The 21316-nt window shown below is 49.9% G+C and overlaps 1 protein-coding gene across 3 annotated transcripts in view; it reads right to left on the bottom strand.

The window, feature by feature from the left end:
* The window catches only part of LOC144133536 (ribosomal protein S6 kinase alpha-5-like), a 258998-nt gene that overhangs the window by 32260 nt on the left and 205422 nt on the right, over positions 1-21316 (bottom strand). For all 3 annotated transcript variants that reach the window (XM_077666700.1, XM_077666702.1, XM_077666701.1), the window contains exon 2: positions 8166-8234. In XM_077666700.1, the coding sequence (XP_077522826.1) occupies positions 8166-8234 (69 nt within the window). The remainder of the gene's footprint in view (positions 1-8165; positions 8235-21316) is intronic.

The raw sequence follows: 21316 nt of genomic DNA, 5'->3' as shown, positions 1-21316 counted from the left end.
ATGTTTCAGTGGGTTTTGCCGTTGCCCAGACAAGCACCGAAAGGGCTACAGAGTTAAATGCCCGAAAGACTCCGCCCGGCCACTCCTCGACACGTCTTTGCTCCCATCTCGGAAACGGGGCAGAGCAACACCCTCTCAATGCTAAGGCCTCTCCACCGGCCGCGTGACGTCACGCCAAGGGACCGTGCAGGCCCCGCGCTCCGCGATTTCAGCGCGCCGCGCCCGTCTGCACTATTTGGGTACTGCCGTACGTAGCTGCCTTATAAGTGATTCCTTCATTTTCATTTTTGTCGTTGCTGCAGAAAAGAAATTCGCTAGTTTGTGCGCGCCTTAGGCTATCATTTTATCTGCTTTATATATTTTTTTTATTGCAGAACACCTTATTGTCAAGAAAGTTCGAGCTGCTAATACAGTTTTTTATAATAAACAATTTAGCATACGGCCGCCAATTTCGCATTATTGGTCATTATAATAAAAAATTGATTAGTTAATTTCAATTAATCATCTAATTATTAGGTTCTATCACGTACATGATGTCTGCCGTGCGGTAAAATCCATCCGCACAGACCGCACATGCGTATATCTAGTTGTTAAAGTAGAAGTTCGTGAACATTGAAAAAAAAAAACACCGTCTACTGCGCATTGTGTTAGTTTTATTCTGTATTGTGTTTTGCTTAAAGCTTTCACACACAGCAATAATGACACTCACAATAATGCTGCGCTGTTGAGTATTTGTACAGCTAATCTGACCCTTACAATAAAAAACGACGAGACACCAGCAATGAAGTGTGCGCAAAGCATTTTTATTGCTTGGGAATAAAACTTACTTCTTCTTAAGCGTTGCTGCTTTCCGGGCTGCGGCCTTCTGCTGCGCATTGTCTTGTATGGCATCATTTCTTAGTTTGCAAAAGTTGTTTAGAACAACGTTGGTTGCAACGCGTACTACCAAGCGCAGGAGAGTTTGTGCAGTGTGGCCATTTTCACATGTCTCAATGTCGTGTTCGTCCAGGAGGGAAATCGTCTGTGAAATCACGACACCACGTTGATTTCTACAGGAGAGAAAATCTTCCGCGGTTGCTCCAAAAGACAACTTCTCTGCAACTAGTTTAGTCATCAGTACCATGTGAACTGTGCATGGCTGGGGAAACTTCAGCCCTCCTCTCGACAGGTTAGCTATCATGGCAGTATTTTCCGCTTCGATCTCTCGATTTTCAATCACCAATGTGCTGAAGCAAGCAGAACATGAAAGCTTCTTTAAAGCAGCATGAGCAGCGTATCCTGCAATGTAGACAATAGCATCCATGTCAGAGTGGGCGTGTGTAATATCGTCGTCGCTGACAGCCACAGAAAAGTTGCATGGGACAAGATCCTCACTTACGTCTTCAAACTCTGTTTCCTCGCGTGGAAATGTCAAAAGTTTTTGAAGACGAAGCTTCTTCTCACATTCGTAGAGCTGACGCACGGAAATGTGGTACTGTGATCCTGCCAGCTGGCGGTAACGGCCGAACCGGTCTTCTAGCGCATCCGTCTGAAATTTGCCCAGCAGTACGTACTTGAAGTGAAGTTCTTCTAAGCAGTAGCGCGAGAGTTCTACCAGAGAATAGCATGTCAGTCGCAAAGCACTGTGAGTCTCTTTCGTCAGCGAGCCACTGGTGATGTTTATTCTTGCCCAAGCGTCCAACCAGTCCACAACGCCGCTCAGGAAAGCTAACTGTGTGTCATCAACAGACCTTACAGGGTCTTGCATGCTGTCCCTTAGCCTCTGGCCTTTGCAAGGGGTCTTAACATTGACTATTTGCCACCATGTGAGGATAACGTCAATGAAAAGAGCAGTCGACTCAGCTTGAGGAATCTTGAACGCGGAACCATGTGTCCTGAGGGCATTTGAAACAAACTGATTAATGACGTCGAGAGCGAGCTTTACATTTTGCCGCTCCATTGAGGTTGGATTCACGGCTTTTGCGTTCAGTCTGTAAGCAGCCTTCACAAGCGACGTCTTCTCTGAAGAATAAAGCTGCCGCACAGCTGCGAAAGAAGCAGCTTTCATACGAGGAGGCCCTTCGGGCATTGCTCCACTCAAGTCCATTTCAGGGAAATAGAGGCATGTTCCAGGGTTTTTCTGGTTAATCCAATTGTTCCTAATGCACTTCAAGAGATGCACAGGATCGACCACGTAGAAAAGAGGGCGAGCGTTATCGGCTGGATGGGGATAGACAATGCTCACCTGAGGACTTGTAGCAAATAACGACATCATCTTGCGGTTCAGAGCATTGTTGTCCGTTATCACAGCGATAATTTTGAGCCCCATTTTCTCAACATTAATGATTATGTTCTTAGCATGCTCGTGCAAAATTTCTGCGCTCAGTTTGCTCACAGGTAATATGTGAATGACGTCCTTGTTTGCAGAAAGGAGTGATTGTACCATGAACACATGGGCTGTTGTTGCTGGTTCCGTTGAATGAACCGACGATCCTACTATTGTGCCCCCTTTGTAGTCGAAGTATGGTTTTATGTGGATCTCATCGATCATCAGGGTCACTGTCTTCTCGTGGTCTTTCATTGATTTGACTCGTTCTCGGATGTAGGAGAGACAGTGCGGTTGATTTTGCTCCACAAGAGGGTCAGCTTTGTAATTTGAGCAAACACGGCGCAGTGTGGAAGGATGGGGCAGAATGATTCTTGATGCAGCTCTTGTGAAGTGATATGCGTGAGGAGAAATTGAATTCAAAATACTGGCGAATACCAGCAGCTCTGCGCTATACACATGCTGTTTCGCGAGGAGAAGCTCTATCTGCTCAACCAGAAATTTCAGCAAAGAAGACTGTTCTTTCGTCGTATCACTGTCCTCAATGAGGTCTGCAAGCAGTGAACCGACAAACTGCAATACTTTAGTATGTTTCGACTCTTTCGTCACCTCAGGTATATTATGCAAGCCTATCTCGAGTTCTTCTAGCAGCAAGGACAGGCTGGAGGTGTCGCATACTTGAGCTGGCAGAATCCTGCCTGAAGGAAGCGACAGAAGCTTCACTCCATTCAAGAAAACAGAAAGTGACAGATCAGGGAGAACTACCAAGGCGCATTTCACATTAGGTGAAGGATCATTCTCGATGAGAAGGAACCTAACGCACTGCTCATCGACAGAAACGGTCCAGAATTTCGTGTTGCAGATTCCAGGCAACTTAGATTTGAACTCCTCGTAAGATGAAACTTTGTTTCTTTTCTGTTCAAGCTCATTAGACTGAAGTGACTTCCTCATAGCCTCCTGCAAAGCAGCGTTTTCCCTTCTTGCTTTTTTCGTCTCTGGCGATTCACTCCGTCCAGGCGTTGAGGACAAGTATTTTGGGCAGTTTGGAAAAACAGAAGGCGCAGCATCAATCTTCAACTGTAGCCTGTCACGCTTCACCTCTATTATTTTCCCTGTCAGTTCATCTTGGTGTGACAACGTCGTAATGAAGTCGCCTGCGTGGAAGTGCAGTTCACACACCTGCACGAGAAAATGAAGCAAGGCCATTCGCCATGACTCTCCATTGCCTAAAACACTAAGTAAAAAGAGTCTGAATAGTGAACAGCTTTTACATATTTACACAGCTTTTACACAAGCCTTATGCACATCCACAGAACTAAATGCTTCCTGGACAATTCATACATAAGTGTAAGAAGTGATATCATTGCCTACAAAGACAGCATGCCTTTCCGGGAGCGACAGCTCACAACTAAGATAATTACCAGCGCCTATTAAGCAATATTTCAGAGTCTTACCCTCGAATGCTCTGTAGGTGTGAAATCCTTCCGTGGAATGGCTCGCAACCAGGCTTTTCTTCGTACTTCGTCTCTTGGGAAGCAATAAACACGTACTTTGGGACCATTCTGGTAGTTCCCGCGGCACCCGGGAACACAGCACCGGCCCATGTTTCACGAAGTTGCACTCGCTACACGGCAGGCAATCAGTTTCCCATTCGTGCGCTAGCACAGGTACGCACGCCACACAAGAAACGGCCACACGAAACAGACACAGCCGTGCGAGGAGCGAACGGAAATGCACCCAACGCCAGGCTGAAAGACTCAAGCAGCAGCTAGACGCTCACTGCAAGACTGCGTTCGTGTCTGTGCTTGCCCGGGCAAGCGCGAGCACATCGAGGGAGACAACCGAGCGGAGCGGAGCCGCGCTTGGTGAGCAGCCTGACCGGACACTTGGCGTGACGTAGCGCGTGTGGAAAGGAGGGCCTGGAGAGGCCTGAAGAAAGTATTTAGAGGGTGTTGGGCAGAGCACCTCGACAGAGACCAGTCTCACTCATCGCTAGCCTCTCACACAGTGAACCCAGAACCGCGCCCAATAAACGAACAGCTTTGCTGGTGACGCCACAACGGATGCGCTTAGGTCACCGCTGCGCCCTCAGAACCCCTGGCGACAGGTGCGCGCGCAAATATCGTGGGCGGCGTCTAATTAACCTCGGCATACGGGCGAACCGCCATGCGCTAGACTGTATCCCGACAAATTGCCGCTCCGGGCTCAGTTCGCGAGGACCAACAATCTGCGACCCCAGCAAAGCCTGCATTACTCATAGTCACTTGGGGCTTCACCGAGGTTCCCGCGCATGCTGATCTTTTAAAGGCACGCCCAAGTCGGCCAGCTGTACGGCCGGTGACGTCGCAGACGACACACCGAGCAGCGGAATTCTTCGAACTTGCAGCCAGTATCCTCATCTCGCGAACACAGGTTGAACTATAGTTCAAAACGCGGAACCCGAGTTTCGCGCAATGCTAGCTCGTCCTGCAACAAACAGATGGCCCCGCACTCGCATTATTGTCATCGGCTCGGCTTCTCGCCACGCGCGAGGCACGCGCACCCGACGCTGGAGCGAACGGGCTAAAGTAGGGCAAGCGGTGCGCGTGGAAAAGTGCCGCGGGGTGAGACATAAACAAAAAAAAAGGAAGCAAGAGAGCGTAACATCGTCCGGCTTTCTCCGCGGTGACGGAGAAACAGCTGTCTGCATTACGCGAGTTTGTTCCTTATCGAGCACTCTCTTACCGAGGCCTGAAAGCGCGAGAAGGCATCGCTGTCAGCCGCCCCACCACCGTCCCAATCCCGGGGGAAAAAGGAATTAAACGAAGAATAGAGGCGTGCCTCTCGGCAAATAATTGGACCGGCATCAGTCACGCTCTTCTTGCTTTCAGAAACGAGGTCAGCGAGCGCTGGAAACGAGGAGAGTCTGGGTTGGTTTTCGCTTCTTTGTCGAGATAAAGAAGCCAGAACCGCGTAGCTGAGTTTTTCCTTCTCGTCTTTACAAGGGTTCATTACCCTCTTGTCTACTTTACGTATTGTTCCTTTTCTTTCTTTCCAGGAATAATTCGGTTTTAAAATAACGCTCCTCTACCTGAAAGTGCTTTGGGCTCTCCTCGATTACGTATGCCAACCGAACCTGAAGTACTGGGCGACATTTAAAAGTCGTTCTTTGTTTATGTTTTTTCTGTATGACGTAGATCCTTCCTCGAAGAATGCTTTAAGCATCGGCAGTGCACAAAGCACATTTGCAACGTGCGCGTTGAACGCAAGTGTTGCAACAGATGTCGATTCGCAATCTCTCTTGATCAACGCTTATTCTCACGCCACGTGCTTAAGAAGCACAAAGCGCTTTGATCCTCACACTTACGAAACCTCGAATCTAAACCAGATTATGCTCTGCGGCCAGTTCCCGGAGCTTAGTGGCCGAAGGCACCGGCACCGAGCTGCGCAGAGCTCCGCAACTCTTTCGTGTTCCGAACCACCCTGAATCGTTCAGCTAGAACCCGCTAGGTGACGTGACAATACCAGAGGGGTTTTGGACAGCGCCAAATTCGAAACGCGCTTGACAGCGTGATCAGAAAACCGCGAGAGAACCTGCGAGTTACACTACAGTAGCGTGAACGTATAGAGCCTTGGAACCCGGCTTTAACGCTGATTCGATTATAACGAACCACAAGGTACGCTTCCCAAACACCTTGCTTTGCCAGTGACGTACTACTGGATACGTATAGTGTCACTACAGCCGCTGCCGGCTTCCCATCAAAGGAGATGACGCCCAACGAGTGACAGCACAAGATGGACGCTGATTGGCAGGCCGTGCAAGGCTGCTCTCCCACTGACCAAGAAGGAAGACTGAGGCAACCAGACGAGGAGAAACAGCGAGGCACTGAGGACATTCAAGCGCTGTAAGGGTGACGGTAGCGAAGTAAGTAAGTAAAGAACAGTGGACTACAAAACGTGAAGACCGTTCCAGAACGCTTCAGAAAATGGAACCATACAGCTACGTCGGCTTCGTAACTCTTCAACTCGGTTCCACCTGCTGGCCAACATGGCTCCGCGACTGACGAACGCGCACTGCTTTTTAGCGTCGTCCTAGTGAATTTTTCAGCGTTTGTTCCTGGCGATATGGCTGCAACCAAACTATATTCGCCTGGTACATTTAGTAAACAAGCTGGGAGCTCCCTTAGACCGGAGTAGTCTACATTACGTATGAATGACAAGTGTGGCTATGAATTTTCACACGGTTGCGTGAGGACCCCCGCAATGATCCGGATTCATTTCGACCATTTAGAGTTCTTCAGCGTGCAGTGACAACGCACAGTGCACGGGCGCTCTTGCATTTCGTTCCCTCCGAAATGCGGTCGCCACGGATGGGATTAGAACCCGCGACCCCGGGTACAGCAGCCGAACGCCTTAGCCACTGAACCCCAGTGACACGTCAAGAATTTTGCTGCGTGCTCGTACTGGTTAGGACGTCAGCTGACGTCACTCGATCGCTCAAACTGCGACGCTTGCGGTAGCTGTCTTTTGTGTCGAATGCTGATTTGGGTAGATGGTGTCGAAAGGCGGAATAAATCCAAGATAATTTCTTCCCGGGGGAAAGGGGTAGACGGCTTGGCACGTCGTCCTTTGTATTGCGATTAGGGAATGACGTCAAAGAGAACTGTAAATGTTCGTTCGACACCGTTCAGTCGAGTACAGAAGTGCGCCGGAAGGCTTAATAAAGTCCATTTCCCCGTCGCTACGTTGCTGACCGAGCGGCTCCTGAAACCAAACATGACTTCTAGCCAAAGCGAACCAAACACGTCGCGGTGGCCTCCATCCATCTGCCAACGTGACCGGCCGTACTGAGAGGGAAAGATAATAATAATAAAAAACAATCATTCAACCATTACACTAATCACAGAGTTAGGTTTCATCTCGGTATGCGTGCAAGGGGAGCGCCCAAGCACCCCGACAAATAAAAATTTACCGCTCTCATCCTAACATGTGACTCATCGTGGTGAGTCGGCACGAACAACGTCTCTTGCGGATAAAATTGGTCAAAGTCTATAGCTTACTTATACAAGCCACACACGCCCAATGCTGCTGCTATCAATGCTACATACGGATTCTTCTATTTTTCCGTTCGACGTTGGAACAAAATCGAATCAGTACTGAACGAAAAGCGTACATGCAGTGAGCTTGCGCAACAAGGTTAGGTTCCGCAAACGACCCTGCGTGATCCGTGACGTACGCTTCTTTTTCGGCTGAATTCCGGGCTTCGATCCCGGCCCTATAGCAAGCCGCCGTATTTCGAAGAAGACGAATTGCACAAAAGCCCGCGCATACTGAGAATTCAGTGCTCGCGAAGGAGCTCCGCAGGTGGTCGAAATCAGTCCGGAGCCTTTCAATACACCCCACGCATCATGGCATGGCCCGCTACACGGCAGCGCTAGCACGTTAAAATCGATTATTTGTCAACCACCACATGCAGGTAACTCCGCTACTATATGTCTACACGCATATTTGAGGATTGTTTTTCTTTTTCCGACATCTGAACTGAGTGCAAGCCGTACTAAGTAAGGCGAAACGTATCATGGACTTGGTCAACTGGGTTGGTTTCGTAAAACACGCTATGCGTCGCCATGTTACAGGCGAGTGAGGAGGAAAGTCCTCGGAGGACACCATGGGAGGGAGGGCGGAAGTCGCAGTGTGTTGACCTACGTTTAGACAAGACAGCTTGTCTTCGCACAGAAGTAGACAAGTTCTCTCGTCGCAAAATGCCAGCCAGCAATCTTAAGGCTACGCTCGTTCAAGTCCGCGCTCCTACGTGATCGGTGCGACGTAGGCGTTGCATGCGGATAGGAAAAGGCAGACACGCGCAGCGTGCTCGACTCACCTCCGGTTCCCAGCACGCGGAGGAGCTCGAAGTTGGACATGTCCACTTTGCCATGGCCAGCGAGGTTGACTGAAACAGGCAAAAGGGAAAAGAAAGGCTCGTTAGTGAAAGTCGTTCTCCGTGTACCACTTCATTTGACAGTAATTACAACGCGGAAGCGATACAAGCAACAGGAAAGGTGCGAGTTTCCCGCTATTTACTCTGGCTCTTTTTATCTTTCTTTTCTTCAGGAGCCAAGACCGCACAGCATTCGGGTCACGAACGCACTTTTCCTCTCAAGGCCGCACGAGCCAGCGCTTACAGTAGGGAACAATACAAGCATTGAGAGAGAGAGATGGAGCTCACATACAAGTGTACCTGACAGCGTCTGCCGCTGTTTTATGCTAACAGTTCAGTGGGAATTAGGCCTGCCACGCGTTTCCCAGGAATTCTGGAGCTATACGATGTGTACAGAGCTCTCGAAGTTGTATGTTGCAACTCAGGGGCCGTAATTTGCTCGAGAAACCGAAAAAGCTCCATTAAGCGCTAAGCGCTTTGTTTTGCAGGAGGAAGAATCATTTAACGGCGCAGTCACTAAGAATGATAGTAGCGTACAGCTACTATCATTCGCGTCGAAGCCCGCGAAGTATTGAGAGCACCGTTATCGTACTGGACAGTGTGCCTAATACAAGGGTCATAATTTCGGTACCCCGAAAGCAATTACAGTGACCGTTAAATAAGACTTAGAGGAATGCTTCCTGTTACACAGACGAATGGGGCCATTAACGTGGGCCTAGAAGCAGTTAAGTGCACGGAAACATCAACTTCTTGTAGCCATTGTTCTATAACGTTAAGACCAAGCTCAGGACACGCATAATTCGCAAACTGGAATTCAGTGGTCATCTACAGAAAGCTACAGCCACTTCACCACTGAAATTCCCCAAAACCGCGTACCCTTTGTAGCATATGTTCAAACTCGATTATTTCAGAAGGCTTCGAACCGCGACAGAATATTATGAACGTATAGCCCTCGGAAACAGGAGTTAGACTTAGGAAGGGCTTTTCAGACTGCGCCACAGGTTACTGCACCGTGACATCTTACACAGCAGCATTGTGAATACGTAATATATTATGTGCGACGCAGTCACGTGACGCAGTTTTGTAGGCTGCGTGAGAAGGTACACAAATTTCGAGACCACGTTCATGGACACTGTCTGAACTCCATTATAGACCGTGCATACAGATGGCAGGTAATTAGTAGCTTCCTCTTTAATGGGGCTCTAGCTGCCACTGCAGCCGTGTCTCCTAGCGTGTCTGCTTCCAATCGATTATGCCAATTTCCTTCTCTCCCCAACCACACTACTTTCTCTCCTTCCAGCAATCCTTTAAACCTTGTTTTACTTCTGAAAATTAACTGCTTTATACTAATAAAACGAACTGCTTTTAAACCCCCAAAATATCGGTCTCTGTAGCGGCCGCCTGTGTAGGGACTGGGGACACTACATTCAGTGATAATGTTTTATCACTATCAGCCTTGTAGCGCCATCTGTATCTGTATGCTGGTCGTAAGCCCGTTATACTTAGTGGCACGGGCAGGGACACTTCGTTTTCCATTCTTTTTACAGTCCCACAATACTTTTTGTATGCTGGTCGTGTACCCAGAAGAGAACGGAGTAAACCACGAAGTTTCTATCAACATTAAATCTCCTTACAAACACAGATCAGTTCGTGACGAAAAGCAGCGCAATAAGTTGAGACACACCAGTGAGCAGCGTTTCAAAATTGTTCATTTCCGCCACGCACTGACCTGCCATACTTTAGTCTGGGCAGCAAAGGTAACAAAAAAAAAAGCTAATCTCTGCCGAGACCCGGTGAGGAGATTTCGCCGTGATTTCGGCGAATCGTGGTGGCGAAATATGGGACGTATATATTATACAGTTCGAGCGCGAACGCTGCTGCTCGACAATCAGAGAGCGCTCTAGATGCAATTAAGTCGCGCAGTTGGTTAGAACGGCGGAGTAGTTTTGCACCTCGCACATTCGCGAGCACGTTAACGCGAAAACCGTCAACGAAAAGCAAGAAGGAGAGAGATGCGGAAACGGCATTCTCCTTCATTTGTTTTCCAAGGAACCTACAATGGCTGCATCAGGCAATTTTTGGTCTGCACCTGCCCACAGCTCTATCTGCGGAAATAATGACGCACACGTTGCCGCCCGAGATCTTGCTTGCCGGACCCCGTATAGGAGGAGACGGCAGAGGACCGCGAAAGTCTCACCACTGATGCGGAAATACTACAACGTTGCAGATTAAGTAGACCCACAGAGACACAGGACACCAAGGAAGAAGCAGTTAGTATTCAGACAATCCAACTTTTTTCCCGAGATGTGGCGCCCTCTAAGGAGAGCGCGAAAACTGAAAACAAACGCATGCGGGCACGCAGGCGCGGTACGGGTCCAGGAGGCGGCAACTGCGCCCGAGAAATGGCAGGCGTGTGCTTGACAGCTGCCGCCATCTGTCGCTTGCTCCAGTCGCTAATACGAACTGCGCATGCGCAGTAGGAACTGGCGGTTTGTTTCCGACTAATGCAGCTAAGCGCGCATGCGCAAAGCGGCCGTGTTACAAGTCAGCACTTTTCGACTCCCAAGTAAACTGCGCAAAATCACTCCAGCTACTGGAACTCAAGAAAGAAGTGGCAGATGCCTCTGAAAAGAGACCCTCCAGCCAATGGCGTCGACCTTTTTTCATGACGCCGCGGTTAATCCGATTAAGCCATGGTTACTCCCCATTTATATGCCATCCGCTGGGATTTCAGGCTAGCAGGTCTAAGGGTATCGGTCGGGGTAGAAAATCGGTCGACGAGATTGGCAGGAGAAGCTCCTTTGAGGGGAATTTGCCGCTTCCTTCTTGAGTTGTATCCGGCCATAGTTTTGTGACGAATATCCCAATCCATGTCACATGGTCTGGACATGCCAAGAGAACGAACACATCCCCAAAATAGAAAATCCAACGCTCGAGCAGTGGGAGAGGGAGCTGGCCATCTCGGAATGTGAAAACCAGCAACGGCTATAGTCAGTAGGGCACTGCTGGCGGCCAATTCCAATGGGTTCTTATGCTGAGGGAGTCCACCCCCTCCTCCCCCTCTTCCGCGGAATTCGGCTCAAGGTCATTCATGCCAAATCAACTCAAGTGAAATATGAATTCGGGAACGTATTTGAAGTCGCAAATGAATTCAATCAAATGAACTACACCGATTTATTCATTCCATCAAATCAGTTGACATGACTATAGTTCCGACTGAATCAGCCCAATTCTGCTGAACCACTTATTGAACTGGTTAAAATTAATAAATTAAATCGAAGAAATTCAATGAACTGACCGAGTTTATTTAAATTCATTTGAATTGAGTTCAATTAGCGGTTAGACTTAATTAAACTGAAGATAATTCAAGAAGGGTCCAATTAATCAACTCAATTTAATTGGTCTGACTCAACTGAACTGACTTGAATTCAGCAATTCGCGCATAAAAACATAAGCAGTGCACAAGCCGAAGTAGTCGCACACACCGTGCGGTTAGAGCCGCCGCGGTGGCTCAATGGTTATGGCGCTCGGCTGCTGGCCCGAAAGACGTGGGTTCGATCCCGGTCGCGGCGGCCGAATTTCGATGAAGGCGAAATTCTGGAGGCCCGTGTACTGTGCGATGTCAGTGCACGTTGAAGAACCCCACGAGGTCGAAATTATCCGGAGCCCTCCACTGCGGCCTCCCTCATAGCCTGAGTCACTTCGTTAAGCCCAAACACCTTGCGGTTAGAGGTATAACTTCCGCGGATATTGATCAAGTACAGAAGACGACGCACTGAAACTGTTTTTCTTTTCTCCTCGCTTACTCGTCCCTGCAGGGTCTGCATTCAGGCCGTGTCAACAGCGTTGCCCCGGCTGCGTTTCTTTTGCCTCGCCAGGGCCGCTTCTTGTTATCCTTCGCGGAAGGGCACATAGAGTTACCTTGTAATACTTCGCCGGCAGGACCAGAAGGCTCCCCCTCCTGCACAGCAGCTATGAATGCCGAGCTATAATTCGACGCTGTAAATCAACGATGGCGGGTAGCTTTTATCCTCCCGTATGTTCTTAATTGCGTTTCCTTTCAACGTGCGGAAGAAAAAAACACAGTCTTCGAAAACTGGGAGAAAGTCAGGTTTTTGCTTCGACGCACATTGCACGCGATGGATGCAAAGGGGCGGGTTTCAGTAAACTGGCGCCGATGTCAAAGACATGAACGACACGTCCGACATCAAAGAACGCTCTGCACTTGGTTCAAGCTTGCAAAGCATCTTAGTATTGCGTTGACGTCAATCTGTACAACAGCGGTGTTGTGTGGCGAGCCCAGCCCCTGCTTGCCATTACAGATATAACTAATCATTTCTACCCTATTCCAGCGAGAACGCGCCGACCCCTTTCTCGAGCTTGCGGGTTGAAAAGAAGTCGGTCGATATATAAACTGCCTTTCTTCATTTGAAGGCGTAGAGAAGTGGCATGTTCCGATCTATATACATTCAGGCCGCCACTTGCCTGCGCGCCAATGCAGCAAAAACGATCATTTATCACACCAAAGACATACGCTCGAAACCGTGAAACCGCAGCGTCTTGGGCGGCAAACACAGCCTCCTGCAGTTCTGCGCGGAGCAGCCACAGAGTGCCAGCGTATTGCACTCAGAGGCAGCTTCGCAATGAATCGTCCCTGCAAACAGCAAAAGCAAAGAACGCCAAAGATAGGCGCCACAGCGGGGAGTATAAATACAGACGTGGACAACTTCGAAGGCCCCCGTGTGCGCGCCGGCGACTGCTGGACGCCGCCGCCGACTGAGGCTCGGATATGAAGACGAACGGCCGCAGCAACAGCCGCGGTGGCGCGGTTAAAAGAAGGCACGCGGCCGGGCTGAACCGCCTCGCAATCTAACGAGGAGAAAGAAAAGAGGAACAAAAGTACCACTATGAGGAACTGCGCCGACACAGAGATGTGCCGAGGAAACCCACCAGGCGTCTCTTCGCGGTGTCCTTTTTTTTTTTTTTTCCTGTTATCCTGCGCCGGCACTATTTCACTTTCTTTCATGTGCGCAGTTGCCGCTTCCCCTTTTCCTTCTCTTTCTCCCCTACCCATTTACCTAGGTAAATATCCCTCCCTCCCTCTGTGTCTGTCCGTCTGCACAACTATATTTCCTTGTCTATCAGTAATCTAACTGACCTTACTTCCCCTCTTTTTAACTCCATCCCTACCTATCCCTAACAGTTTCCCTATCTACCTCTCCCTCTCTTACATCACCATTTCTCTACATCCACCTATCCCTTCTCTCCCCCCCTCTATACAGCTAGCTATCTATCCACCAGGCAACTATGTATCGATCCTCATTTCTAGCTATCACACTTTCTTGCCCTTCTCTCTCTTCCACTGTAGTACCTATCTCTCTCTCTCTAGGGAAGCCGGCCAGCCGGAGCCAGTTAGCGAGTCGGCCACCCAGCCGTTGGTGCGGGACGCCTAAAAAGCTGGCCCCGTAGGCGGCAGCAGTCGTCGATGCATGCGCGCGTTGGCCGGCGAGGAAGTCGAGCGGGAAGCCGCCGCAGCGAGGCTGCGAAAGTGTGCCACTCGGTGAAGGAGACTCGTCTTCGTCCGTGCGGGGCGGGGAAGGGCCCCGGCGGTAACGCGCGTGGAAAAGAAGGCGCAGGCAGCACCGGGACCATTGCGGCCGGCCGATCTCTCGCGGAAGAAAGTGCCGGAGAACGAAAAAGAGAAAAGTAAGGAAGGCGATCGTCAGCTGAGACGGGGAGGAGCTGGCTCGCCCATCTGGCATGCGCGATTTTCGAGCGTCCCAACAGACGAATAAAAGCGAGAGAGAAATAAACGAAGGAAGAAGAACGAGAGAAGACGAGGAATTAATACGCGGTTTGGAGGGAAAAGAATGGGGGCGGAGGGGGGTCTCTATGGGGATTAGTTGGCCTCTTCCTTTTCTTTGAGCTCAGAGGTAAAAATAAAGGAGAAGAAGGAAGCCAGAAAGCCCATTGCAGGAATGGAAGTGGAGAGGGGGGTTCTTAATACAGATGTCAGGACGAGCCTTAGCCTATACTAGCATATTAAACATGCTTTTCATATGCCCCATATATACATATTATGTATAGCATGAATAATATATACCCATTATGCATGCTGCCATGCTATAGGCGGATACAACTGAAAAACAAAGTGGGTTTTCCCCGCCAAAGGACCCCCTTCCAGCCGATGGCGTCGACTGATCCTCGTGCGCCTTTTAGCGTGACAATGCAGGGAGTGGCAGATGAAAGGGGATAGTTCCCTCCCTCCATGGTCGGGGATAGTCCTCTCCCTGCAGTGTGGTGCCACTCCCTGCAATGTCACGCTAAAAGGCGCACGAGAATCAGTCGACGCCTTTGGCTGGAAAGGGGGTCCTTTGACGTGGAAAAGTCGCTTCGTTCTTGAGTTGTATCCGATATAGTACCATACCATACGCACTGTAAAATTGCTAAGCTCCACTTCGATCCACCCCTTGAAATCAATGCAAGCAGTTTTGCATTTATGCATGCTTATCACGCTTGAATGCTTTTTAAAGAGGTGAAGAAGCCAAAGACGTATGAACACAAAACACAATAAAGTCCACGAGGAAAGCGTAAAGCGAGCACGTGGGCAAAACTGTTCAGTGAAATTCCAGGCAGCAGTGTAAAGTCCCATGTGTGTACTCTACAGTGCAGTTCACATTTGGAGGGAACACCTACTTTTGTATTCTAATCACTAGGACAGCACCCTACACTTCAATCTATGAGGAAACAATTCGCTTATATGTCGCGCCTGCCGGAAGTTTATAGCGCATATGAATGTGAAAGCCGCGCAGGTATCAAAGCTAGAAGACTAAATAGGTGTTCCGTTTAAATGTGTACTGCACTGCACGAGGGCGCGTGTGCAGCGACCTCGATAGTGTTTCTGCCGGCGCCGCCTCAGACATGCGGGTAAAGCGCCGCCTTGAATTCTCGGAAGCAGCCAAGCAGATGCAGAACAACCCTCCACACCCGTGTTCCGGCGCGTGAAAAAGCGCATGGCGTTTCGCTATTCCTCCTCGAGAAACTAATTAACAGGTTCCGCACATTACCCCATCTGTCTGGCTTTGAGAACTAGAAAACCAGAGACGAAAAAGACAGCCCTACCCTCAGAGGCGCCATGCTTCAAAGGTCGCTTCACGGAAAGCACCGAAGCTCTGCTGGTCGCTTTGCTGCCCGCCAAGTGACGCACGCATGGAGCGAGCGTGCGTGCGCGCGCGCCCGAAATTCTCGAGCGCGCCGCCTTTCGTATACGGAAGTTTTTCCCGTGCCAATCCGAGTGCGTGTGTGCGGCCGCGCGTACCGCGTTTGCCCGCACGCAAGTCGCTGCCGCGGATTAGTGGGGCAGCGCGGATTAGAGGAGCAACCAGCGCGCGCAACACCGTGGCAAGTCAACTTATAACCGTTTGCGCAAAGCGAACTGAAAATTGTCATATTCGTTTCTCAGCTACTTGTCATTGTGTCAGCTTAGCGGTGCTTAGTGGCATTATGTCAGCTTTCTGTTCCGTTACACTTTCATAAAAATTAACATGCGAGCTTCAGTGTGTTCAGCCCGCAGATAACAAAGGCAGACCAGCTTTAGTGCCTTTCGCGCACAGAATGTGTATTCATCATGCTACTTTGTGTACGCCCTCGGGCCCCCCTAAATGCTTTTGAGGAACTGTTCGGGTTTTTTGCACGGTGCCAGAGTGGGTGAATGATTTTGACCTCCTCGGTTACCTTAGAATCATCACTTTTTTTTTTCATTATCTTTCTTCTTTTTACATGCAGAACACAGCCTTAACGTAGGTTCCCTTAGTATACGTAGACAACTCGTCTTTCACCCATCATTATCAGCAACAAAGCACAGCAGCAATGAACTACCTATATAATAAAGTATCTGTAGAACATCCTTCCCGTACACGGGAGGTACTGGGTTCGAATCTCAGTAGCACGAGAAGCAACCCTGTTTTTCCAAAGAGTACTTTGTCCTTTAATCCAAGTGCTCGGCTTTGCCACCGGGGGTGGGGTGAAACCCAATGAAAAGGTGCCCCCAGGTCTATGTCCAAAACAGTAGACGGCTGCGGTCTGTTACGACTGCTACCAACAGAAGCGATCTTTTCTTTGCGCACGCGTGTTCCAGGGACTGGGAGAGGTAAATATAGAAAAATTGAAAATTGGTTGTTGGGGAAAGGAAATGGCGCAGTATCTGTCTCACAACTCGGCGGACACCTGAACCGCGCCGAATATAAGGGATAGAGGAGGGAGCGAGAGAAGAAAGGAAGAAAGAGGTGCCGTAGTGGAGGGCTTCGGAATATTTTCGGCCACCCGGGGATCTTTAACGTGCACTGACGTCGCACCGCACACGGGCGCCTTTGCGTTTCGCCTCCATCGAAACACTGCCGCCGCGGTGGGGCTCGAACCCGGGCACTCCGGATCAGTACCCGAGCGCTCGGGTCGGCTTGCAGGCGAGTGCACGCGGCAGGTGAGCGCGCCAAGGGGGCTGGCTGGTCCTACGGCGCGCTAGCGGATATAGCCTTGGTGAAACCCCGTAGAGACAAGAGCGCGGCGGCGCACTCTTTCCACGGCCGGGAGCCGCATCGGTTGCCGTACGACCCCCGCAGAGGCAAACCACATGTGTGGGCGAACTGAGGCGCGCGTGCCGTTTTTTTTTGTTGTTTTTTTGCGCTCGCCTCCGCTTGGCGCTATCGAAAGTTCTGTGCAGCGTTGCGAAAGATTTTCCAAAAAGGTCACCTTTTACGGAAGAGCGGTGAAAAGGACACTGCACGAGCGACACGACAGCACTTATGTCGTGGTGTTCTTTTTGTGCGTCATTCCGAAAAGACGAAATACCAACAAGCCCGGTCTTCCGTCTTTGCGAAAGGTATTCTGAACATGTGAGTATGCATCAAGTGAACAGAAAATTGTCATAAAATCAGTATGTTCTTAAAACATATACGTCTTAGGAGTGATATACGGTTCTGGATTTTTATGTCGCTGCTCGAGCTCTGGCAGATCCGTTATGGCAAAACTGGACTTAATTCTGTACCCTTGTAGAAGACTGCATACTGATGTTTATTAGAGTCATTTTATTTATTGCCATCACCTTTTCCAACACGGCTATCATATTTTTTTTGCATATTACTGTTCGCCAAAATAATGTCACGGAACCTGAGACTTGTTCAGCCGTTTTAAACCGCTTTCGGCCAGGAGATGCCCGGAATTCATCCAAAGTAGGGCGTCTGCTGAAAGGCGCCGGAGGAGAGGCTATTCCGTAGCCACCTTGGATGCCCTACGATAGTGACCCTAACCTACGGTCCGCCTTCCCTACAGTCACCCTGGCCTACAGCCACCCTACCCTACAGTCACCATACCCTACAGTCACCACAAAGTTGTACGGTAAATCTGTGGAGCTCTGTGAAATCCTTGTAGTTGTATAAGAGAAAAGAAACATAAAATAATTAGTTATATTAACGACGGCCGAGAACTTTCGCGAAACAGCGTCTGTGCACACTGCACGTAACAGCGGAGACGGAGAGAGCACAGCGTCCTTCCGCTTTGCGTACGCGCACGCTCATTCTCTCTCTCTCTGACACCGCGGATAGCGGTTAGCGGAAGCACGGCGGTCGGTCACCGGCGAATTAGCGGCCCCGCGAAAGCAAGAACACCAGCGGACGAGCAACGCCGATGGCCTTGGATTGGTCAAGCGCCAAGCGAAATAATACACGCTGCGTACACGGAGAGGGCTACGGCACGTGGTGTCTGTCTGTCGCACGCTGTGTGAAAGGGCTGAGAATAGAACGGGACACGTGCCAGGCTGAACTGCGAGTGCACGGAGGCAGCTGCAACATGAATGAAAACAGTGAGCTCAACACACAAGAGCGGATTTTCCCGCTACTTGGCCACTGGAGTTGAAAAGCGGCTTGCTGGTGTCATTCGGCTGCACTAGAAAATTATTCCACTAGAAATGAACGCTAGCGCAGTCTGAATGCAGTTACTTCGTTTGTCCCAAAGGGGAAAGGGCAGCCAGGAAGGAGACTGGAGATCAGGCGCTGTGCTGCGTAGGGTAGCCAGCCACTGCTCCTTTGATATTCAGGTATTGTGGTGGGGTGTGACGAACAAATCTCGGTCAACTCTCCGCGACTATTTACCTCACGGGTCAGGATGTTCACCCAGAGTGACATCGCGCCTTTTCTTTCATCTCCACCTTCTCTCCTTACCGGCCCTTCGTCGCAGCTGGTGATGCCAATCAGTGGACAACGACTGTTGGTGAATTACATTGCGCGGGGACATTTCCTAGCTGACATTTCGCTATGCTGCGAAAGTACGAAATGCAAAATACAATAATCGCAACTCTTTAAAAGAGACCGAACGTTTGTCCGAATTATGCGCACTTCGAATGAACTGGAGAGCCTTTTACAATATTATGCAGTTAATGCTGAAGGAACCAAAGGGGTAGTTCGTATAAACCGGAGGTTCGGATTAAGCGAGTTCTCACCCTCTTTCTCTCTCATATATGTATACACGTGTTGCAACTAGGGTCACCCCGCACCACATGTTTCCCGACGAGGGTGACAACAGCCGAACGTCGTTCTCGGCAGCAGAGAAAAAAAAAAGTGGGTCACCACCGAGGAGGACATTGCAAGGATTACGAGTGGCCCGCGTGTGTGGAATGGCGGAAGCTGCACCGAACCGTTTCCTCCAAGAGCGCGAGTTCAGTGGCGGAAAAAGAAGCAGACGACGACGCTGCCGCAGTTTTTCTCTCTTTCTTCCTTTTTTTATTTGTTGGGTTCGTGTCGACCGCCAAAGCCAAACTTCCCGATCTCAAGTGTAGTTTTTGTTATGCGCTCACTATACACCAGCCAGGCTGCATGCATGCAGGCGCTAAAAAAAAGTATTCCTGAGTTAAAGAAACGGGTAGACTGCGTAGAATTTTCCTCTGACGTTCAGGAGTAACCAGAAATGTCTGCAGATAGAGCATATAAGGACCCCTTCGTGTAAAAATTACACGAATGAAGCTAACAGTCATTAAGACATGCTACTTTCTTCAAGATAGAACTAATCGGAAGGTATTTTAATTTTTAATTATGCACTTCTTTCGGACAGGCGGCGATTTTGCAACAGAAGAAAAGACGACTTGTCGTCACTGAGATCCGAACCCATGACCTCCGCATGCCACTAGCAGTGCTCTACAAACTGAGTCATGACGGTGGTTCCCTCGCCTTCCCCTTTCGATGGTACCATGTTAGCTGTAGCCTTGGCTCTTTGATTTTAATGACTGTTGGCCTCTTTCCTATGCCCCAAGGTCTATAGACATTTTCAGACAGTCTAAACACGTACAGAAGGGCGCTCGGCTTCGGGTCGCAGAGCCTTTTGATCCTTGCCCTTTGAACTCCGCAATTCACTCTCATTAAACGTCAAGGCGCACGGGTTTTTGGCAGCAGTTCTTCATTTGCAAGTACAATTAAAAGCGCACGCTGACAGATGATTGCGGAAACGTACGTTGCCACGGAAAATGAACTCTGATCTCCGAACTTCGAACTCTAACGGCTGTATTCTTTTATCTGAGTAAAATTAGGCAAGCGCCATATTGGCACATGCCGGCCACTTCGCTCGAAGCCAGCAGTCAGCACAAACGCGCACAGGAGGCGGCTCATTTAAAGCAGGCACACGCCAGAAGTATATGCTTCTCCCAGAGAAACAAAGAGGGCTGCCCCCTACAGCCTTAAAGGGGAAGCGCGTTGCTAAAAATGCATTCAAGCGCTCGATGCCTGTTTACAGCAGCTAACACTTTCTCGCTCCCATCAAACTGTTTTAGAGCACACTACAATCCAAACACGAATGGAGTAAAAATGGAGTAAGTTGTACCCTAGATTATTCTCCATTAGGGGCACGGTATGTTGCCCAAGCCCTGTGGTGGATTTTAAACACTAAAAACACGGAATGCTTACGGTTGGCAATGGAAACAAATTCCCTATTAAAAACACCCGAAGTTCAAACAGTTACGAAGATTTTAACCAAGGTTTTAATCCCCTCTGTTTTCTGAACTGAAGAACTCCGCTGGAGCGTTTAAAATCCTCCTTCCGTTGCTAACTGCACCAAGTTACTATATATGCTTTGCAATGGGAGTATGCCTCCGCTGCCAAAACTAAGCATTCCGGTAAGAAAGAAAGAAAGAAAGAAAGAAAGAAAGAAAGAAAGAAAGAAAGAAAGAAAGAAAGAAAGAAAGAGGTGTCGTAGTGGAGGACACTCCGGAATAATTTCGGCCACCTGGGGACCTTTAACTTGCACTGACATCGCCAGCGTGCAATTGCTTGGTTGGGAGGGTGGAATAGGTGAACAATCTGAGCGTTCTTGTCTCTTTCGCATAGCTTCGTGCTTCCGCGTCCACTTAGTTGGCCGTCGGGCGGACTGTCCGACGAGACAGCGATGCCGGTGGTGGGGGCGAGGTCGGTTCATCGCCGGCGCATGGAATGCGGAGGCAGCGGAGCGCGCGCCGCCGTCGCAGCGGCGTGGCGGCGCGAAGCGAGCCGAAAGAGAGGCACGCAACACAGCGGAGGGGACGACGACGCGCCTGACCCCGTTTCGGCCGCCGCTCTACTCGGCACAGCCGAGTCCTTTTCGGCCTGGCCTCCATTTCTCCACGGTGCAGAGCGTGTGCGAGAGAGGAGGAGACTCCGTGCATGGGTCTTTACGGTTTTGCAGGGGCCACTTTCTCCTACTTGAAAGGACTGCCGTTGGATGGAAAATTTCAACGCTTGCCCGCTGAAGCGTTCAAATCTCATTTTCACCTTTCCACGAGCACTACTGACCCGACTTTCGTCATCAGTCTGCCTGCCGAAGAAGCGCTCATCTGCTACGCACACTACAGCGAGCACCCCAGGGTACTCCCAAATCACTGTTGAGGGAAATTTGAACAAGGGGCATAAGCGCCGTCGAGAATGTGCATTCTGAGCGTGGCCTCCGCGATCAGGCGCCGTGAGAAACTGCGCGCTACCGGAGCCGATCGCGTTCCGTGTAATGTGGACTGAGTCACGGCCGGTCTCGCGGAGAGCGCGCTCGCTCGTCGTGCCTGGGTGTAGGCTTACTCTAGCTGAGGG

This window comes from Amblyomma americanum, chromosome 5 (assembly GCF_052857255.1).
Source record: "Amblyomma americanum isolate KBUSLIRL-KWMA chromosome 5, ASM5285725v1, whole genome shotgun sequence".
Taxonomy (NCBI): domain Eukaryota; kingdom Metazoa; phylum Arthropoda; class Arachnida; order Ixodida; family Ixodidae; genus Amblyomma; species Amblyomma americanum.
This window is presented reverse-complemented; position numbering and strand designations above follow the sequence as displayed.